The following is a 23,456-nucleotide window of genomic DNA, read 5'->3' on the forward strand; positions in this document are numbered from 1 at the left end:
ACTAATCTACAGATGCATCATTGTTCAAATTAAATAAATTTACAAAGATATCTGAATATAAGAGCAACATAAAAAAATCAATTTACAAGCCAGGCATGGTGGCACATGCCTGTAATCCCAGTACTTGGGAGGCTGAGGCAGGCGAATAACTGTGAATTCAAGGCCAACCTGCACTACACAGCAAGACTCTATCTCAAAAAAAATCAGTTACATACTACCAAAACACAAATAGAGCTCAATGACATAAACTCGTGCATGGCAAGTGCAAGGTCATGAGTTTGATTCCTGAGTTTTGATTCCAAAAAAAAGGAAAAAAAATTTACAAAACACAAATAGAAAGAAATGGCAGTGTTAGAACCTGGAAGTGTAAGTAAGGACCAAAATGTATAATAGATATTGAGAAATGGGATGAAAATGTTCAACTGAGAAAGATAACAAGGGAGGGGGAGGGAGTAAGGAAAGAAGGGACAAGAAAAAAGAGCAATAGGAAAAAATGAAAACAGCTTGTGTAAATAAAGAAGGGAGAGGAGGCAAATGTGAAAAGAAAGAAGAAACAAGATATACCATCTGTAGGCGCAAATTCTCTCGATGAATGTCATCATTAGGTATATCTAAAAGGTACCAATAAAATAAAAAGTAAAAAGAGAGAGAGAAAGAAAGAAAAAAAAAAGAAAGAGCGGGCAAACTACATACAAAGGTAGTCAGTCAGACTGAAAGAAACATCAGGAATCATAGCTGGAGGAGGAGGACTGTGTAGGAGCAGAGGATAATTTTCTTTTTCTGAGACAGGGTCTTACTATGCAGTTCAGGCTGGCCTTGAACTCACTATGTAGCTCAGGCTGGCCTCAAACTACCAGTGATCCTCCAGCCTCAGCCCCCCGAGGGCTGGGATTAAGGCATGTGCCACCACACCTGGCTCAGAGGATAGTTTTCAACCCAGAATCCCATACTCAGCCAACTGCCAGTTAAAGAGAACAAAATAAATCATTTTATAATAAACAAGACTAAGAGAATCTACCACCTATAAATTTAAGATTTAGGATGAAAAGACTTTGAGAGTTAATTATTCACAGAAGTTTAATTGTAAAACTTTAAATTCAATTTATGAAAAAATTCAATTTATAATACATAAAAGATGTATTTCAGAAGAGGCTGAGGCTGAGCCTAGATCAAAGTCTAGCCTAGACAAGTTAGTATTTTAGCAAGGTCCTGTCTCAAAATTAAAAAAAAAAGAGATAAAAGCTAGAAATGTAGAAAGAGGAGAGAAAATAAGGAAGAAAAAGAGATAAAGGAGGGAAGGAGGGAGAGAACCCAGAAGATATGTATGGTTGCAAGCTATAAATGTGAACAAGTATATCTGTGGAATGCCTTGGTAAATATGGATCTCTATTAACTGAAAAGTGATAGCAGCTATTCTGGAAACATTTGTACTACTATCTAAATAACATATTAGACCATAGTAACATGAAAACAGAAAAGCCTTCAAAGACAGATTAACACATATAAAGTTCTTGTATTACTTGGGGAAAGAATCGAGATATTAACATTATTACTTTAATGGCATATATTTGTTTTGTCATTGATGTGGTTCAAATTTAAAAAGCATTAAAAAACTACCAAACATAGACTATCTGATTCCATTTCCCTGCTTCCTTGGGCTCCTCTCATGTTCTCTTGTGTATCAACCTGTTGTTACCAGTTTCTCATGTGTCCTTTCAGAGATGCAGTTAACCTTTGGCTGAGTTAGAAGAGTATAAATTAAAGCTAAATGTAGTGGTACACACCTGTAATCCCAGCACTTAGGAGGCTGAGACAGGAGGATTGTTGCAAATTTGAAACCAGCCCAGGCTACCAAGCTGAGCTCAAGATCAGCCTGAACTGCACAGCAAGACCCTGTCTCAAAAAAAAGAAAAAAATGTACAAATTAAACTAGTTGTGGTGGCACATATGCCTATAATCCAATTACACATGAGGGACTGAGGCAGGAAGATCACAAGCTTACGTAGTCTAGGAAACTTAGCAAGATATTGTCTCAAAGTATAGCAAAAGAAGGGGCAGTAAAGTTTGGGTAAAGTGGTAAAGTGTTTGCCAACCAGGTGTGAAGCCCTGAGATTACTCCCTAGTTCGGTACTTGAATTCATTTTTTAGGTCTCCTCCCAAGTGTTACCCTGTGCCAAAAACATCTCCACTCCCTTCCTCTCCCTGCCGGTTTGATCCTTCCTCAAGATGTGCCTTCACTACTTTTGTTACCCTTTATCTGTCGCCTCCCGACTCCTGTATTCCCAGAGTGTCAATTCCCTGTGTCCCCTGAACTGCTTGCTCCATGCCTGTTTTAGAGAAATAGCTGAACACATGGTCCTCACAGCAGCCACAGACAGCATGACACTGGGTCATGGAGAGGGTTACACAGTCCCTGGCCAAACAGCCATAGTGCTTGAGCAGGGACCCTGGCTCAGGCCTGTTAGATCCTAATCCCTGTTCCCAACTCCATGACCTCCTGTGAGCACCGCAGGGTGGGAACAGCCACGTGCTCCCGTCAGCTTCCAGCCTGGCTGCCCTGGGCCTTTTCCAGAATATAAACAGTGCCAGAGAGAGAGCACAGTTTCCACATGGCTGACTGTTTCCCAGAGCATCCTCTGGGAGCCATAATGTGCCCAGTGCCTGCCAGGCTCTCCAAATCTATGGGCTGGTGATAAAATGCATTAAGCTTTATTGTGTGCCAGGCAGTGCCCTGTTTCCTGTGCATCACTGAGGGTCATAGATTAACTCAAACTAGTTTAACCTTAAGTTACCCTGGGGACTTTGTGCTGTACTAGGCCATATAATAGTTTGTTCTAGAGGAAGTCGTACAAATGCATTGTGTTTAAGGGAGTGAATGCAGGACTTTAGTCTCAGTGGAATGCTGCTGGGACAGCAGGAAATATTTTGCTAAAATACTTCATCTAAAAGACTGGTGAACAAGAAAGCTAGGTATAGTCAGAGATGGTCCCTAGGATAGTTAAACAATTAAGTTCTCTATCCCTCCCATTTCCCACTTCTGCTTTTTGTAAAGAGAAGACTCTAGAAAACGACCAGAGAAAACTAGGATCATGCCCCTGACTCCATAACTTTGTTTCTCTGGGATTTTTTTCATCTGCCGCCGCTTGTTTTCATGACCTGTCTCCTCATAGAAACCAACACATCACCTCATCTAATGTAACAGCAGTGAGCAGAAGGGCATCATTAGCCCCTTCTGCCCTACAGACAGGAAATAGGCACAGCAAGAAAGTCTTGTGCTGGGACTTATAACCATCCTGGGCTGTGGCCAAAGGAAAGTGGCAGGTCTGATGGTAACTGACAGAGACTGGAGTGGGAGGGCTTAGAGGTGGCACACAAATTGAAGGTATAGGAGGTAAAGGAAAGTCAGGACAGGAGCAACATGGATCTGAGGTTGGGGCTTTGAAACTTGCTATGGACTGAAATATTTGTGTGCCTCCCAAATCCTAACTCTCAATGTTATGGTGTTAGGAGGTGGGATCTGTAGGGCTTCAAAGTGGAGTCCTCATAAAGATGAATGTCTTTGCTTTACTTCTCTTTTCCTGTGCTCCTGCATGAGAAGACACATGAAACACAGCCATTTGTGCCCCCAGAAAGACACTAGTTCTGGTAACACCTTGATCTTGAACTCCTAAGTCTCTAAGACTGTAAAAATAAAGGCTGGTTAAACTGCCCAGTCAATGACAGTCTCTTACAGTGGCCTAAATCTGAGGGCCTAAAGTCTCAGCTGTACATCTCAAGCAGGCTCCAGTGTTGGCCTGCTCTTCTCTCATGCGTGACTATGCCACCCTTCACGGTTTTCAGCTACCCTGAATGCTGGTATGCTCAGCTCTGCCCCTTTGTTGCCCTCCAAACAATGCTTGGTAAAAAGCAGTGAAGAACCAATGACAGAGGGAAATTATACCAAGGCTTCAAAGCCTGATAAGAGCCCTTCGAGGGGCAGTAACCGTGGGCCAGGAGGAGAAACAAGAAGTGCCCTTCCTGTGAGCCAGTGACAGCTATGGGCTTGGGAGGGAGGAGAAAAAGGAAGCCAATTCACTCTTCCCATGAGCCAGCTGGAACATGGGCTAGGAAATAAAAAGAGCAGAGCCTCTCCCCCTATTCTCCTATTAGTAACTGACTGATTCAGAGGAATACAGATTGAGTTGATGGGATTGAGGTTCCAACACAACTTCATGCTTGTATTGTTTGACTTTGCAGGCCTAAAGCCAAGTAGTCTGAGCATCTAGAAAATAACTATACGCAACATAGAAACTATGCAGGATTTTCTTCTGTCTTGTTTTTGAAATCTAATATTGTTCTCACTGTTTTGTTTTGCTTCATTTTATTGTTTCTCTTCAGTCAGTGTTTTGTTTTGATTGGCTTTATTCTGTTTTTTAATTTTTTTATTTTTTGTACTGGGGATCAAACTCATGACCTCACTCTTGCCAAGTAGGTGCTTGCACCACTGAGCTAAATCCCCAGATTCTGTTTTGTTTTATTTGATTTATCTGATCATATGGGCAGCAATTTTGGAGATAACAAGAGGCATTTATGTAGCAATTGTTGATTTCCTATTAACCTGTTTTGAAGTCCTGTATCATTTTCACTGTTTGGTTTTGATTGACTTTATCTTATTTTATTTAGTTTGGTTTTATTCTTTAAAATTAAAAAAAAAGAGCCCTTCTAGGTTTTGCCCTAGCATTTAGCTCTCTCCCTTCATGAGAAGTAACTGGATGACACATGGGGCTGATAACCAAAGTCATACTCTAAGAGGTCACTGCTTCTAGCCTAGTCCTTCCTATTAAGGCCCCTCTTACCAGCTCCTATTTGGCTGGACAAGCAGATGTCCCTACCCTCCTGGGGATGCTGCTTTTCCAAAACTTCCAGACTCAAAGGGACACAGGCTTCCTCAGACACTCAGGAGCCAGTCAGCACCTTGCCTGTTCCAACTGCTACTCAACATAACATTGTCTGGTGTGATTCTTTTAGGAAAAAGCAAGAAAACCTTTGAATACCTATGCATTCGTGCACTTATTGAGCACCTACTATATACAAGGGCCTACACTGGGCTCTGAGTGGGCTATGATATAGCCCTTGGACTCCTTGAATGTTACTCTTAGTCTTCCAGTGGGCAGAGCCCACTTTTGGATTAATCATTCTCCAAACTTTCCCTACTTTCTGTCCCAAACTCAAAGCCACTAAATTGATTTGATGGGGCATCAGAATGACACCCTATCTCCTTGGCAGCTGTGCAGGGAGCTTGTGGTAAAAGAGGTAGGCTGAGGCCAGAAAAGCAGGTCAGAGACTAGCATGCCTGCACTAAACCCTGACCATGTCTGCTGGGAAAATGTTGAAAGATGGACAATCAGGATTTTATTTTAAGACAGGGTTTCTCTATGTAGTTCAAACTGGCTGTAAACTTCCTACAGGGCTCAAGCTGGCTTCAAATGCATGATTCTCTTGCCTCAGCTTCATGAGTGCTGGGATTGCAGACATTAACATCAAGCCCAACTTAGAGACCAAGTCATGTCTGTCACATGAGGTAGTCTCTGCTTTGCAAGTTATTAGAACTGTCATAACAGTGTCTGTCATACAACAAGCACTCAGTAAATGTCAGCCATGACACTTTCATTGTCTAAAGTAGAAAAGAAAGATATAGAGGAATTACTGTGGCCATCAGGAGGCCATTGGCAGTCAAGGGCCAACTGAATCTGTGGGCACAAAGACTGGACAAACCCCTCCCAGGAGCTCCTTGACACTAACAGGATGTGACGACATACTGGCATGCAATGAGGTAAAAAGTGGCCAGAGCAGGCAGGAATGAAGCAAACGGTCACATACCGCTAGTATTACATGAGCCATATGCATAACATGGCTGCTTCCTGAGATGCCTCTCAGGGAGATAAATGGTAGAGGTGGAGGGCAGGTGGATAGAGGGCTCCAGATTAGAGGCTCTGGTGCTTCAGTAACTTTTTGCTCTGAAAAGGTGACTTGAGAAGGAATTTTGCTAAACCTCAAAGAATCTTAAGCCAAGATCCTTCAAGTCCACACTAGGTTAGAATGCTGAGTTGAATCTAATGAGGCAAATTTGATTGAGACAAATTGTACAAAAAGTAGTGACCAAGACCAGAAGGGGTACATCTGATTTAAGATAAGAAGTGGAACAACACCTAGGTTCATTTAGAGTGAGTTCCTAAGAAGTCTGTGATGAGTGCAAACCCTGAGTGGGAGCTGGGAGATTCTTGTCACTCCTAGAGGCCTGATAACACCAGTTAAGCACCAGGCTTCTTCCCAAGTAACACCTTTCAGGGCCTGGATGAGCTGGAATGAAGCCCACACAGGGAAGTCCAGTCCCACTCACTGCCTCATGCTTCACACACACACACACACACACACACAATGATCCAAATGGATGTGGTTAAACTTTTGGATTAATCATTCTCCAAACTTTCCCTACTTTCTGTCCCAAACTCAAAGCCACTAAATTTAAATATCAAAGGACATTTCGTACATATAACATCACAAAATCATTAGTAAGAAAAATGAAAATAGAAATAAAAGAAAAACCGAAAGCCAGGAGTGGTGGCACATATTTGTAATCCCAACACTCTGGGAGGCCAATGCAGAAGGATTCCAAGTTCAAACTCAGTGTGCCTAAAAAAAGTAAGGGGTGTACATGGCGAGGGATATCTCAGTATGGAGTCCCTGGATTCAATCCCCAGCACTAAAAAGGAAAGACAAAAAGAAAAGGGAAGGAGAGAGAAATGATAAAGGTAAAAAGGAAATTGAAGAGAAGAGAAACATGGATGTGAGCACAGGTAGGAAAGAAGCTGCAGCTCAACATTATGGGGGTACCCCAGAGAACCCCTATTGTGTGGGTGGAAGCCTTGCAGCAAGGCTGCAGTGGGGCCACAGTCTTCCCTGGCAACAGTCTGCAAAAGAGGAAGGGGTTGGTGAAAGAAGCAACGGCCACAGCTCTGCCCCCATTCTTTGCACAGCCACGCCCCTGGAAGGGTTATGTGTGCCATATCTGCTCTACCTTGCCACCCATTTGTAAGGGTCACTGACCTGGAATTAGTCAAGTCACTCCTCCAGACTGTTCAGTGTGTCACGTATGACTTCCAAGTCCCCAGAGCTGATGCATTTTTCAGTCCCATCTCAACTGATCATTAAATCACTTTCATGACCTTAAAACATCCTCTGCTTCCCCAGCCATCTCCTTTGGTCCTCTTGCACTCTCATGGGCCTTTCCACTCTATGGCTATTGCAGTCTTGTCCTGGCTCTTCAAGGCACAAGGGGCCTGCCACCCCTTATCTCATTCATTTCTGTTCCTGGGTGACCTCATCCTCTTGTAGAGCTTCAGTTGCCACTTAGAAGCTGATAGTTCCAAAATGCACAGCAGGGAACTGAAGCAGTAAACCCCTGCGTCCTTGACATATCTCCCTGAATTCTTGATCTCAGCAACACTCTGACACTTGGCTCATTATGTCTGCTTTATAGTTGGTCTTCTTCCCTGAAGGGTTGGTAATTCCAGGGGCTCTATCATCCAGGCTGGAAACCACAAGGCCATACCTGCCTTCATCCTGAGCTCATTCCCATATCCAAGCCATTCCCAAGGCCATTACATCCTGTACCACCAATCACTTTTCAGCCCTGTCCACTTCTCCACCTGCCTCGTGTTGCTTGCTTGGGTGACTGCTGTGGCTTTATGCACCACTCAGCAGCTACTTTCCCTCCACCCTGTTGCCCACTCTCCCTAGGACAGCCTGTGGGATGAAGATAAGCATCAGCCCCTGTCATGCACCAGACCATTCTTTCTCCATCACAGACAGCTACTTTCCTCATTCTCAGTTCTACCATTCCCACAATTCTGTTACCAGACCACACTCCCCTACGACCTCTGCATAGCCTGTTCCCTCTGGAATTTTCTTCCCACAGCTGATGCTCTTCCTCACATCACCTCAGTTGTCACTTCTTGGTCTATCTGTACTTAAACTTCTCATATGCCTCTCCCAACACCATGTGCCTCCTCTAAGCATTTATTGCAGGTGTAACTTGATACTTTCCATTGTGATCATTCAATTCACAGCCACTCCCCACTATACCACTAGGTTGGTAAGGAACAATGCCTGCTTGGGCATTAAACCCCTAGTTCCTAACACAATGGCTGTCACAGTTTTAAGATATATATATTTGTGGAAAGCAGTGGTACAGAAGGAAATAGAGATGATGTATAAGTCATAGTTATTATATATTATTTTATATTTACTTTAAGGAATTGGTCCACTACAATTGTGGAGGTCTGAAATTGGTAGGGAAGGCAGAAAACTCTAGCAGGATTTCTATGTTACAATCTTTTTTATTTTTTTTTAAATCGGTACCAGGGATCAAACTCATGACCGCACACTTGCAAGGCAGGCACTTATGCCGCTGAGCTAAATCCCCAGTCCCAATATGTTACAATCTTGAGGCAGAATTTCTTCTTCCCCCCAAAAACCCTCAGGATTTTCTGCTCTTCAGTCCAATTGATTGGAGGAAACCTGCCCATATGATTGAAGGTTATTTTTCTTTTCTTTTTTTTTTTTGTACCAGGGATCAAACTCATGACTATACACTTGCAAGGCAGGTGCTTATGCCACTGAGCTCAATCCACCCACCAAAGGTTATTTTCTTCAAGCCAACATTTTGTAAAATACAAAATACCTTTGCAGCAATGTCTAGATTAGCATTTGACCAAATATATGTGCATGCATAGCTTACTGAAATGTATATATATATATATATACATAGTTATCACTCATGACATCAACCCAAAGAGAGGCCAATGGTGAATACAAGTGTAACAGGCAGCCGAACTACTTAGAAATATTATAGGCAGCCAGACAGGGCTAGGCCCTCAAAGAAACCTGTACAGAGGACAGGTCTGCAGAGGAGGAGCTGGGCAGATCTGGGGTGCCCTCACTGGCCTCTCTGCGTGTCTGGAGGACTCTGGATTTCTGCGCCCAGACTGCTGGAGTTCCCTCAGGCTTCCAGGTGCAGTGAAGGCGAGAGGTGGGTTTGAGGCTTCCACATTAGCCTCCCCATTCCCGGCCTCATTTGGAGACCTGCTGAGCTCCCAATAGGTGGGCTGGCCCACACTACCAGCCTAGCCCAGCCTGTTTAGCTCCCGCGCCTGGCCATAGGTCTGCAGAGGAGGAGCTGGGCAGATCTGGGGTGCCCTCACTGGCCTCTCTGCGTGTCTGGAGGACTCTGGATTTCTGCGCCCAGACTGCTGGAGTTCCCTCAGGCTTCCAGGTGCAGTGAAGGAGAGAGGTGGGTTTAAGGCTTCCACATCAGCCTCCCCATTCCCGGCTTCATTTGGAGACCTGCTGAGCTCCCCATAGGTGGGCTGGCCCACACTACCAGCCTAGCCCAGCCTGTTTAGCTGCCGCGCCTGGCCACAGGTCTGCAGAGGAGGAGCTGGGCAGATCTGGGGTGCCCTCACTGGCCTCTCTGCGTGTCTGGAGGACTCTGGATTTCTGCGCCCAGACTGCTGGAGTTCCCTCAGGCTTCCAGGTGCAGTGAAGGAGAGAGGTGGGTTTAAGGCTTCCACATCAGCCTCCCCATTCCCGGCTTCATTTGGAGACCTGCTGAGCTCCCAATAGGTGGGCTGGCCCACACTACCAGCCTAGCCCAGCCTGTTTAGCTGCCGCGCCTGGCCACAGGTCTGCAGAGGAGGAGCTGGGCAGATCTGGGGTGCCCTCACTGGCCTCTCTGCGTGTCTGGAGGACTCTGGATTTCTGCGCCCAGACTGCTGGAGTTCCCTCAGGCTTCCAGGTGCAGTGAAGGCGAGAGGTGGGTTTGAGGCTTCCACATTAGCCTCCCCATTCCCGGCTTCATTTGGAGACCTGCTGAGCTCCCAATAGGTGGGCTGGCCCACACTACCAGCCTAGCCCAGCCTGTTTAGCTCCCGCGCCTGGCCATAGGTCTGCAGAGGAGGAGCTGGGCAGATCTGGGGTGCCCTCACTGGCCTCTCTGCATGTCTGGAGGACTCTGGATTTCTGCGCCCAGACTGCTGGAGTTCCCTCAGGCTTCCAGGTGCAGTGAAGGAGAGAGGTGGGTTTAAGGCTTCCACATCAGCCTCCCCATTCCCGGCTTCATTTGAAGACCTGCTGAGCTCCCCATAGGTGGGCTGGCCCACACTACCAGCCTAGCCCAGCCTGTTTAGCTGCCGCGCCTGGCCACAGGTCTGCAGAGGAGGAGCTGGGCAGATCTGGGGTGCCCTCACTGGCCTCTCTGCGTGTCTGGAGGACTGTGGATATCTCTGCAACCAGGGAGGGTCCACAGGTTCCTGAAGCACTGCGGCCTGTGGTGAGTACCCTAACCCGGCTGCGATTGAAGAACTGTGGAGCTTCCAAGGGGCAGGTGGGCGCATAGTGTCCCTGAGGCCCAGCTTGTCTGGAACTGCGGAGTTCTGAGCAGGCAGAGGAGGGCCACTGGTTCTGTAGGCCTAATGGCTTGGAGTAGCGCGGCGCCAGAGTCCCAGTAGCTCCCAACATAGAAGGGGATTTTCAACAGATCCTGAGGAAGCTTTCAAGTAACACTTGAAACACAGAAATATAGGAAAATGACAAAACGAAAGACCAAATTACAACCTCAAACCTCCAGCCCATCTCAAGAAACCCTAGGAGCGATGTATATAGAAGAAAATATATCCCATCCACCTCATATATCGGACACAATAGCCACTGAAATTGACAAGCAACTCCAGGAAGCTTTAAAGAAATTCAAACTCGAAATAATCTCTCAGATAAAAGAAGAAATGATAAAAGAAATGAAAGAGATTCTAAATATATCTAAAGAAAACACAGATAAAAAATTGGAGGAACTAAACAAAAAGATAGAATCCCTAGACGAGCAATATAAGAAACAAACAGAATACATAATGCAGATGCACAGAGATATACAGGAAATAAAAAACTCCACTGAAAGTTGTAAAAACCGCCTTAATGAAAGTGAAGATAGAATTTCAGACCTTGAAGACAGGATTGCAGCTAGTGAACAGGAAAGGAAAGATCTTTTGAAAATAACAAGGAACCAGGAAACAACAATTCAACAACTGCAAGACGATGCAAAGAAGAATAACATAAGAATGATAGGGATTAATGAAAGAGAGGGAGACAACATGAAGGATGTCAGGAGGATATTTAGAGAAGTAATAGCTGAAAATTTCCCAAGCATGAGATCAGAAACTGACATCAGGATCAGTGAAGCATATAGAACTCCAAACAGTCATAACCAAAATAAAACTACACCCAGACATATAATAGTCACCATCCCAGAAATCCAACACAAGAATAGATTATTAAAAGCTGTCAGAGAGAAAAGACAAATCACTTATAAAGGAAAACCTATCAGAATCACAGCAGACTTCTCAGCACAAACGATAAAGTCAAGAAGAGCATGGAGTGAAGTATTCCAGATCCTAAAGCAAAATGATTTCCAACCAAGACTGATATATCCTGCAAAACTATCATTCAAAATAGATGGTGCAATACGATACTTCCATGACAAAGAACAGCTGAAGAACTTCATGAACACCAAACCAACCCTGCAAAAAATATTGAAAGACAGTTTAGATACACAAAGGAAAAAACCACTAAGCAAAGCAAATAATTAAACAGAACCGAAAGATAAAGATGCAACAGCAGAGAGATAACATTCCTACAATTAACCAGCATTTAACAGTAATAACCATTAATGTAAATGGTCTCAATGCACCAATCAAAAGAAACAGACTAGCAGAATGGATCAAGAAACAAAATCCAACCATATGCTGTTTACAGGAAACCCATCTAACCCAGAAAGATACTCACAGACTGAAAGTCAAAGGATGGAAAACAATTCTTCATGCAGCAGGAATCCAAAAAAAGGCAGGAGTAGCCATTCTGTTTGCAGACAACGTGAACTTTAAACCAACAATGACCATAAAGGACAAAGAAGGTCACTACATACTCGTAAGGGGAAAACTCCAAGAGGAAGAGATAACTATCTTAAATATATACGCACCAAACTCCAGAGCACCCAGTTATATAAAACAATTATTAACAGAAATGAAAACTCAAATTATCAGTAACACAATTGTAACAGGAGACCTTAATACACCACTGACACCAAGGGACAGATCAACCAGACAGAAAATGAGCAAAGAAATAACAGAACTGAATCACACCTGTGAACAAATGGGTTTGATAGACATATACAGAATGTTCCACCCAACAACATCAGAATACACATTCTTCTCAGCAGTACATGGATCATTTTCTAAAATAGACCATATATTAGCTCACAGAACATATTTAAGCAAATGCAAAAGAGTTGAAATCATCCCTTGCATATTATCGGATCATAGCGCTCTGAAATTAGAAATTAATGACAAAGGATACTGCAAAAATTCCGCAAACACATGGAAACTAAATAACACACTCTTGAGTAATCAGTGGGTCACAGAAGAAATTAAAGAAGAAATTAAACAATACCTAAAAGAAAATGAAAATGCAGATACAACTTACCGGAATCTGTGGGATGCAATGAAAGCCGTTCTGAGAGGAAAATTTATTGCACTGAGTTCCCACATCAGGAAAACAGAACGAATACAAGTAAATAACTTGATGCTACACCTCAAACAGCTAGAAAAAGAAGAGCAAGTCAAGCCCAAAGCCAAAAGAAGAGAGGAAATTATAAGAATCAGAGCAGAAATCAATGCAATAGAGACTAAGAAAACAATCCAAAGAATCAACGAATCAAAGAGTTGGTTCTTTGAAAGAATAAATAAAATCGATAAGCCCCTAGCCAACCTTATTAAAAAAAGGAAAGAAAAAGCTCAAATTCATGCAATAAGAAATGAAAAAGGAGAAATCACTACAGACCCAATAGAAATACAGAGGATCATCAACACCTATTTCGAAAACCTCTACTCTCAAAAGTTTGATAACACAGAAGAAATAGACAGATTCTTAGAAGCATATGAAGTACCAAAGCTAGATCAAGAGGATATAAAACTGTTGAATAACCCAATCTCTGCTAATGAAATTGAGAATGTAATTGGGTCCTTGCCCACCAAGAAGAGCCCAGGCCCAGATGGATTCACTGCAGAATTCTACAAGAAATATAAAGAAGACCTAATGCCGACACTCCTCAAACTATTCAATGAAATTGAAAGGGAAGCAATCCTTCCTAAGTCATTCCTGGAAGCAAATATTACTCTAGTACCAAAACCTGAGAAAGACCCAACTATAAAAGAGAACTATAGACCGATCTCCCTAATGAACACAGATGCAAAAATCCTCAATAAAATATTGGCAAATAGGATCCAGCAAATCATCAAGAAGATTATACACCATGACCAGGTGGGATTCATCCCAGGAATGCAAGGATGGTTCAACATACGCAAATCAATAAATGTAATCCACCATATCAATAAAGCCAAAAATAAGAATCACATGATCATCTCTATAGATGCAGAAAAAGCCTTCGATAAGGTCCAACACTTATTCATGATAAGAACTTTACAGAAAATTGGAATAAATGGTCTTTACCTCAATATAATAAAGGCCATTTATGACAAACCAACAGCCAGCATCATACTAAATGGCCAAAAATTGAAAGCCTTTACTTTAAAATCGGGTACAAGACAAGGATGTCCTTTATCACCACTCCTATTTAATATAGTACTGGAAGTACTAGCCAGAGCAATTAGGCAAGAAAGAGAAATAAAAGGGGTAAAGATAGGAAAAGAAGAAGTTAAATTATCATTGTTTGCAGATGACATGATACTCTACATAGAAGACCCCCTAAACTCCATTGAAATACTCTTAGATACAATAAATAAATTCAGTAATGTGGCTGGATACAAAATCAATACTCAGAAATCAATAGCATTCCTATACACGAACAACAAAATTACAGAGAGGGAAATAAGAGAAACTGGACTATTCACATTAGCAAGCAAAAAAATGAAATATTTAGGAATTACTCTTACGAAAGAAGTGAAAGACTTATACAGTGAAAATTATAATACACTGAAAAAGGAAATTGAAGATGATCTCAGAAAATGGAAAGACATCCCTTGCTCATGGATAGGAAGAACAAACATTGTGAAAATGGCCATTCTCCCAAAACTGTTATACAGATTCAATGCAATCCCAATAGAAATACCATCAACATACCTTATAGATCTAGAGAAATCACTCCTAAATTTCATCTGGAACCAGAAGAGACCTAGAATCGCAAAGGCAATTCTAAGCAGCAAAGACAAAGCAGGAGGCATCACAATCCCTGACTTGAAGTTATACTACAAAGCAACAGTAGTAAAATCAACATGGTATTGGAATCAAAACAGAGCTGAAGATCAGTGGAATAGATTAGAAGATACAACCACAACTACGAACACACTCAACCACCTTATTTTTGATAAAGGAGCCAAGCAGGTTCACTGGAAGAACGACAGTCTCTTTAATAAATGGTGCTGGAAAAACTGGCTCTCCATTTGCCGAAAACTAAAGCTAGACCCATGTCTATCACCATGTACTAAATTAAAATGTAAATGGGTCAAAGATCTGAATATTAAAACAGAAACACTAAATCTATTGGAAGACAAAATAGGTAGAAACCTTGGAGACATAGGAGTAGGTAAAGAATTCATGAACAGGACTCAAACCGCACGGGAAATACTTCCCAGAATCAATAACTGGGACCACTTCTTATTAAAAAGTTTCTGCATGTCAAAAGAAATCTCCAGCATAGTGAAAAGAAAACCCACAAACTGGGAAAAGATTTTAGTGAACTCTCTCTCAGACAAGGGCCTCTTGTCTAAAACATATAAAGAATTAAAGAAACTCAGACCTCCGAAATTCAAAGATCCAATCCAAAAATGGGCATCTGAGATGAATATGCAATTCTCAGATGAAGAAATGCAAATGGCAAATAAATACATGAAAAAATGCTCATCATCATTGGTCATTAGAGAAATGCAAATTAAAACCACACTGAGATACCATCTCACTCCTGAAAGAATGGCCAGGATCAAGAAAACCGACAACAAATGCTGGAGAGGCTGTGGGGAAAAAGGAACTCTCCTGCACTGCTGGTGGGAGTGTAGACTGGTACAGCCTTTGTGGAGATCTGTCTGGAGATTTCTCAAAAAGTTGGGACTGGAAATCCCATTTATTCCAGCTATTCCACTTCTAGGCATATTCCCAGAAGAACTGAAAGCATCATACCACAGTGATATATGTGCACCTATGTTTATAGCAGCACAATTTGTAATCGCCAGATCTTGGAAACAACCCAAGTGCCCATCAACTGAGGAATGGATAAAAAAGTTGTGGTATTTCTATACAATGGAGTATTATTCAGCTATAAAGAAGGATCACATTGAGATATTTATCAATAAATGGGCACAGCTTGAGACCATACTCATAAGTGAAATAAATCAATCTCGCATGTGTGAATACCGAATAGTTTCCCTAATGTAAGTAATGATTCAAATATATAAAAATATGTGGTAATCATGATTCCCCATTAGGTGGCCTTGAAGCCTTATAAAGTTTTCACTCATTAATTAGAAAGGCTTTATTCTGGGCTTCTTGATATGAAAATATTTGAAGCTAGAGTATATGAAGTTTTACCCAAATATTTCAAGGAAAAAGACACTATGGTAACTACTATTAAGTCAGGTTATAAGGTGGTGAAGTACTAGGTTATTGAAACAGTCATGCTGTGACCTCTATTGTTATATTGTTATGTCCTGTTTTATCTCAATCTCCCCCTTATTGTTTCAAAAAAAATTATTTAGTCATTTCTTATGTTTGTCTTAATTAAAGAAAAAATTCAAAAAAATTAGGATATATAAATAGTAACTCTTTTCGATTTCCTATTAACTTGTTTTGAAGTCCTGTAGTACTCCCACGATCTTGTTTTGACTGATTAGACTCTGTTCCATTCTATATGATAGTATCAAGTTTGAAGACATAGGCAACTACTTTGAAGACAATAAGATTCACTAAGATACCCATTCTGGTTTGACTATTGTCTTCTTTGGAAGTCCTGTAATGTTTACAACACCTAAGTTTTATTGGTCTTGTTCTCTACTGTTTTGTCCAACTTTATAATATCTAATAAGATAGACAATTCTTTTTAAGGAAACAAGGGACAACGTTGATAACCATTGTTGATAAACTTGTACTCTGTTCTACACCATGTGCTATGTCTATCCTTGGTATTGACTGACAGCTTTGTTTTGCCACATTTGACTGTATTCTTCCCCCCCCCCAAAGAAAGTAATAAGCACTAAGGAGTAATAAAATCCAAGATGTGTAAATTTTGTTGTAAAAAAGAGAGGGAAAAAAAAAAGAAAAGGAGCTCTAACGGATATAACAGCAAGTGTGTTTGGGGGTGTTAAATAGCTGACTTTATCAATGTTTTTGGAACATTGAACACAGCTGTTTGCAGTCTCCCTGTTTGAATGTCCACCTTGTGTTCTTTGATACTGTGATTTGAGGAACTATTTTCAAGAAAATAGTGTGTAATCTACTAGCAGGTAATTTCTTACTGTTATGGTTTTTTGTTTTGTTTTGTTTTGTTTTGTTTTGTTTTGTAGTTCTGTATTGCGTGTACCCTTACGCCGCTTTGGTTTGTTTTGTGTTTTTCTCTTTTTCCTCTTTAATAAAAAAAAATAAATAAAAAAAAATTTAAAAAAAAAAAAAAAAAAGAAACCTGTACAGAGGACCAGATGTCTGGTGACCTTGGAGGAGACACACACCTCTCATTGTGGGCCAAATCTCAGGACAGTAGGCAAAACAAATGCAACCACACTCTTAAGTATAATCTTTAGGGATTGTCTGGTTCTTCTTAAGAAGCCAAGAGTCACCATCCCAACCCCCTATAGGAAGAGTCACTGATCCATAAAGAATGCTTGCTTGCTACATGACTCGCTTCCCCATGTGTCCCTGATTTGGTCAGTTTTACCTGAACAATGAAACTTACTGGTTGACCATAGCTCATGTCCATCTGCCTTGTGAGTTCCCAGTTTTCCTCACTTTAGACCCACCTCACCTCATGATTTTACTCTATACAAATCTTGAGAAAATACAGAATCTTTGGCAACCCACTCAGGACCCCTTCTGTCTCTCTTTCAGACAGAAGCTTTCTTTCTCTCAATAAATATTTCTGCTCTTAATCTGTTGTTCCTAAAATTCATTCTGCAACTTTAGAGAACACAAATTTATTCCAGACATATAATAGATTGGGAGTTTCATTCCCCTATATCATTTGGAGGTCCCACCAAAATCACTGGATGGAGGTAAGAGCACTTTTGTTTCATAGACTCTGGACTGGGACTCATTTAGGTAACATTTGTATGCTTCAAATTTTGCTTTGTCTTTGTCAGTTGCTTATAATTACTTGTGATAATTGCTTGCAAAATGCCCATTGTTTTAATTGCCTTGTCTCTTAAAATAATGAAAGTTATAAGGTCATGATATTTCTTTAATGGTACAATTTTATTATTTTGTTCTTGTACATGTTAAATTTAAATTAGTTGCTCAAGTTACTGGTACTCCTTGCTTGACTGTATTAAGACAATAGCACTAGAGAAAAAAATATTAGAACACCCCTGGCAGGCTTTAATATAAACTTCTGTAAAATGGTTCTTAAATAAAATCTAGCTCAGTCTTAGAAAATATACATGCCTACAGCAAAGCCAGAACTCCTTGCACTAGGCTGGTGGCTGGACTGCAAGAGTTGGAGAAAGTCTTTGAGAAAGACTGGCTCTGATCCTCCCCTATATTCTAGAGGAAATGTCAAACCTGTTCTGCTTCAGTTTCCTTCCTTTGACTCTGACTTTATTTCTATTCTTTTCATACTTTGCACTTTCCTTATAGAGGCATGTAAAGTCAGAAATAATGCTGACCTTTTTCTCCTGTTAAGCTCATAGAAAATGAGTGTTTGCTAATGCCAAAGACAGGAAAATCATCTTAGATGAGGGACACATATCCTGTCTCTGGGTCAGATGAGACATTGGAATTATGCCCATCCAGGAGAGCATACATAAGAACCATGTCCTGGCTTAGTGTTCTGGGCCACATCTCTTTTAGAATGCTTTTTTGGGGGCTGGGGATTTAGCTCAGCGGCATAAGCGCCTGCCTTGCAAGCAGGCAGTCGGAGTTCGATCCCTGGTACTGATAAAAAGGAAAAAGACAAAAAAAAAGAATGCTTTTTTTTTTTTGGTACCAAGGATCAAACTCACAACTTCATGCTTGCCAGGCAGGTGCTTATGCCACTGAGCTAAATCCTTGGCCCACATGTTTTTTAGAGATGGAACCTGAGACACTGTGGGGATAACTGGCTTCCATGTGACAATGGAAGAAACTATTCCCAAAAGCAACCCACTACGGACCCCTTCTGCCTGTCTGTCTCTCAGACAGAGGCTTTCTTTCTCTCAATAAATATTTCTTAACTTCCATCGTTCCTAAAATTCATTCTTCGATTTTAGACAACATGAACTCATTCCAGACATATAGTAGGTTGGGAGTTTCATTCCCCTATATCACAAGTATTATAAACTCATTTCTATATGCTAGAAGAAAGCTAGAAGAGATAGTCTATAAAATTAGGAAGTTTTATTGTCCTCCTAGTGTTATAAACTGAAAGAGTAAATAGAATCCAAAACATACAATGTATATTGTACAAGTAAAAGTAGAAGAAACTGCTCAAAAGGAAAGAACAATCAGGATAAGGGCAAGGAGAACAGAAAGAAGGGAAAAATACTATATATATATATATATATATATATATATATATATATATATATGTATGTAGTATATATATGGATAATATATATGATAGATGATTATATTATTAACCTCTATTCCTCAAAAGGAATGAGTTTTGCTTTTATTGTTTGATCATTTTTTCATGCCTATATATATATATTTTTCTTTTTTGAGACAGGGTCTCGCACTATGCAATTCAGGCTGGCCTTGAGCTCACTTTGTAACCCAGGCTGGTCTCAAACTTGCAACGATCCTCCTGCCTCAGCCTCCCGAGTGCTTGGATTACAGACATGAGCCACCATACCCGGCAATGCCTATATCTTGTAATCTGAGTAACTACTTTGAAAATAACAATATGTAATATGTTAACCATTGTTAATATCCTATTATTTTTTTTTGAAATTCTGTATTATTGTTTTTCATTTAAATAAATAAATTAGAAAGTTTTATTTAATTATTTTGTTTTGATCTGATTTGTTATTTGGTTTTGAGGAGGTAGTTTGTTTATTATTGCATTTCATTTTTTGAGACAAGGTCTTGCTATGTAGTCCAGGCTAAGCCTTGAACTCAGTAGTCCAGGGTGCCTTCTAACTCATGGGGATCCTTCTGCCTCAGCCTCCCAAGTGCTGGGATTAAGGTATATGTCATCACATCCAGCATTTTCTTTGTTTTTTTGACACAAGATGTCACTCTGTAAATTTAGGGTGGCCTTGAACTCACTATATAGTCTAGGCTGGTTTTGAATGAGACAATCCTCCTGCCTTGGCCTCCTAAATGTTGAGATTACAGGCGTGCACCACCACACCTGGCTACTCAAATGATAAAGTAGAATAAAGAGAACACGGTCCTGGTCCCCAGGAGCTCTACTCCTGAGGCCAGAGTGACTCAGCCAGGATTGCAGTGTGGGTCATCAGAGAAGGGGAGTAGGCTCCCTATTGTGAGGTCCCAGTAGAATGCTGAACTCAGACTGACTCCAGCCCTGGTTGGCCTTTTCCTCTTTTCTCATCTGCACCCTCTACCAGGACTCTGCCCACTAGCCTATTTCTGGCCTTTACCCTCCCTCACTGTTTCATGAAGAGGTTTGAGAGCAGATACCTCAGAGCCAGTAGATGTCCTGAGGATGTAGCCTCTGTTGACTCATAAGGTCAGACCCTTGGAGTTCTCCTTAGATTGCTCTAAGGAAAAGGAGTACCCCAAGGACTTATCCTAAATTCTTAGAACCAGATGAGCAATGCTGTTTTGGGTTCTTTTTTTTTTTAATTTAGTAATCACACATCCTTGATCCCAGAATCACATACCCTAGATTGTCTTGGGTTCTTGAAGGACTGTCAGGAAAGTTCAAGAATCTAGGGAGCAAAGATCCAGGTGCAGAGGAAGTACTGCCAGGGATTCAGAACAGGAACACCTGAGTCACCATAAATGGAAACTCCAAGCTGTAGAAAGCCAGATGCCAGGTTCGACGATGAGGGACCCTGGGCAGCAGCCAGTGAAGGACTCTTGAGTACCTGGGATTAGAAGAAATCATGGGCCAGTGTCCAGACAGCCAGGACAAAGCATCCACATAAGAAGTCTGGTGAGTTAAATCCAGGTGTACCTAAAATTGAAGGAAAGGGCACCCTATCCAGCAAACAGATTACCTTGCAGTGGGGAATGGAGATTTTGCAAAGAAGCAACTCAAGATGGAATCTGGCCAGACAGACAAGGAATCAGGACTTTCCAGGACAAGGCAGGGCCTGTGTACTGCATAGACAGTAGAGCCTTTTAGAGTAGAAACTAAGGAGGGCCTCTGACCTCACAATAGCCAGGGCCCAGTGGGCCATCCCTATAGGTTCTGGTGCCCTCTTCCAGCTCGGGCAAGGCCCGAGGCCCTGGGCAGCATCCAGGTGCAGTGGCCTCCTTTGGGCTGCACCTTCTCTGCTGCCCCAGGGCATGTCTCTACTTAGTAATTATGAAGGACTTCGGCAACAAATAGAGAGGCTGGTGCGCGAGAATGAGGAACTAAAGAAGTTGGTGCGGCTCATTCGAGAGAATCAAGAACTCAGGTCTGCGATCAAGATTCAGCCGGGCAGCATCAACATCAGTGCATTCGCCAATGGGCTTGGCGAGGTGGCAACAGGCCCTGCTCAACACCAGGGTAACTATAAGAGGCTGGGTTCAAGGACAGCAGGGAGGGGAGTAAGAGAATGTGCAGAGAGAAGAGACTCAGTATGCTGGGGTCTCGCCAAATCATGGAAGGAGAACATGCATATACCTGTACTCACAAACCTGGGGAACACAGACCCCATCAGGTAAGGGAAGATGACCACATGGGACCATAAGGATAAAAGGGCAAAACTAACTAAGCCCACTGTGCTCCCCTGATGGTAGGAGCTCCTCCCTACACTCCTCCCTGCAACTTCCAAGCAGCACCATAGACTGACTTTCCAGCTCTGGAATCCAAATGGACTGCCCTACTGGGTCCAGCACGTCACTAATCCTCAGCCTCCCTACCCTGACTCCATCCCTAACCTCACCATCCCTAACCTCAGTTTCCCCCGCCCTTGCCTTTAGCTCCCCTTTCCTCTTCCCCGTTACTCTATAATTAGAGATGGCCAAAAGGCAACTGACAACCCACATCTAGAAGCTGAAGAGAAGAACTAGGACTGAAGCTCAAGCTTTGGGAATTATTGATGTGTGATGGAGATGTAGATAGTAGGGTGAGACAGAAGAACAAGAAAAGTTGCAGTTTGCAGAACAGCAGTTTAAATGAGCTTGACCTAAGTATAAGGACTGAGTCAGTAACCAGAGATCGGAAAGCAACAAAGACCCACAGAGCTGTGTGGTGACAGGAAGGAGAGACAAGCCTTGAAGAAGGGGAGGCTGTGGACAGAATGGTCATCTTTGGAGATACCAGGTAGAAAATTTCAGCCGTCAGGCAGCTCCCAGGGTGTGGCCATCGAAGTCTGTGGTTGACACAATTCAGTATGTTGGTGAAGGCTACAAAGGTGTAAGCCGGTGACAAAAGACTGCTGGTTATTGTTCCACTTCCCTCCCTGTAACATTTTTCTGGTCCTAGGGAAGGCTGTGCTGCTTCCTGCCCAAGGCAGACTTTTCCATGTGTGCTCGAGCCTACCCGCCTCTGCAGTGACCTGCCCCCATCACAGACCCGCACCTTTCCCTCCCGGCCTGGCTTGCTGTCTATGCAACATCAGGCACAAACTCTTCCCCCTCCCCTGAGAGGACTTTGCTCTTCTGGCCTCTGCCTATTTAAGCCTCTATAGCTTAGCAACAGACCCTGACACCACTGTTCTAGAAAAGTTGTGGGTGGCTCCCTAGGTGCCACATCCTTCTCCACCTCTGCATGGCATTTGAAACTAATAACCCTCCTCCAAGCCCCTCTTCCTGAGTTCCCAAGCCTGTTGTCCGCCCCCCTCACTCATGTTAATCATGCAACTCTCTGGCTCTGGTGCTCTGCCCTTCCACCCTCAGCCAGCACACTCACTGGCTTCAATGCTTCACTGGAAGAAAAGATTCCCTCCAAGAGCTTTGCAGACAGTGAGTCACTAGAACTTGGTTCATTCCAAACCAGACATATTTCTGACTTCGGGCCTTTGCACAAGGTAGCATCCTTGTGCTACTGTGTATTCCTCTTCTGCTGTCTTACTCCCTGACCCCTACCCACAGTGTTCCCTGCCATCTAACCTGGCTATAGTGGGGTGGTCCTCATTTTCCTCTAGTAATCACAATCGCATAGGACCTTGATGTTTGAAATGTGGTATACTTAATGATTATGAGACTACCGACAAGGTAACAAAAATAGTATGAATAGGGGAGGCCCAACATTTAAGAAATCTCATCTTAAGAAGCTAGGGTCTAGGACCGGGGATTTAGCTCAGTGGCCTAAGTGCCTGCCTGCCACTCTGTCCAGGTTGTGAGTTCGATCCCCAGTACCAAAAAAAAAGAAGCTAGAGTTTGGTTTCCTATACCCAGCTAATCAAGTAAGCCCTGACATTTGACTCTCAAGAAGATTCCTGGACTACTTCAGATCATCCAACTCCAATTGGAACCATCAAGTTTAGAGATCAGGAAAGGATTTCTGGAGGCAGAGAATCCATGCCGCTGGTGCTGGAGGCAGAAATGAGCATCCAAGTTTTCCAACAAGCAAAAGCTTGTTCTCAGGGGTTTGTAGGAATGAGAACTAAAACTCCCCTTCTGTGTGTGGACCTGTGAATGTGTATCAGAGTATACATGTATATAAGTATGTGTTGTAATGTGTGGGTGTGGGGTGGGTATAGAAATGATGGAGGTGTATGAGTATATGTGAATATGTGTGTGAGAATATGCATGAGTATATGAGAGAAAATATTTGTGATCTGGGAGCAGGGAACATCTAATCCCAGCACTCTGTGAGGCTGAGGCAGAAAGATCACAAGTTTGAGCCCAATATATACAACTTAGTGACTTAGTGAGCCCTGTCTTAAAATAAAAGAGCTGTGGATTATAGCTCAATGTGAAGCCGCTGGGCTCAGCTCCAGGGACAAAAGGTGAGAGAGAAGGAGGTAGGTATGTACTCTAAGAGTGTGTTATATGAACATATACATATGGCTCTGTGTGTTTCTGTGATATGTGTGAATGTGTGCATACAG

At 42.3% G+C, this 23,456-nt stretch overlaps 1 protein-coding gene and 1 long non-coding RNA gene across 3 annotated transcripts in view; one reads left to right on the plus strand and one right to left on the minus strand.

The window, feature by feature from the left end:
* LOC134471678 (uncharacterized) overlaps positions 1-23,456 on the minus strand; it is a 52,524-nt gene that overhangs the window by 9,010 nt on the left and 20,058 nt on the right. The gene's annotated exons all lie outside the window — the stretch shown is intronic.
* The window catches only part of Spatc1 (spermatogenesis and centriole associated 1), a 29,960-nt gene continuing 26,923 nt past the window's right edge, over positions 20,420-23,456 (plus strand). The window contains exon 1 of one of the 2 annotated variants that reach the window (XM_063231239.1): positions 20,420-20,965. In XM_063231239.1, coding sequence (XP_063087309.1) covers positions 20,761-20,965 — 205 coding nt within the window. In that variant the 5' untranslated portion in view covers positions 20,420-20,760. The remainder of the gene's footprint in view (positions 20,966-23,456) is intronic. The other variant, XM_063231238.1, reaches the window with a different exon arrangement.

Source organism: Cavia porcellus, unplaced genomic scaffold (genome assembly GCF_034190915.1).
Source record: "Cavia porcellus strain 051 isolate PalLab524CR breed Dunkin Hartley unplaced genomic scaffold, mCavPor4.1 scaffold_19, whole genome shotgun sequence".
Classification (NCBI taxonomy): Eukaryota; Metazoa; Chordata; class Mammalia; order Rodentia; family Caviidae; genus Cavia; species Cavia porcellus.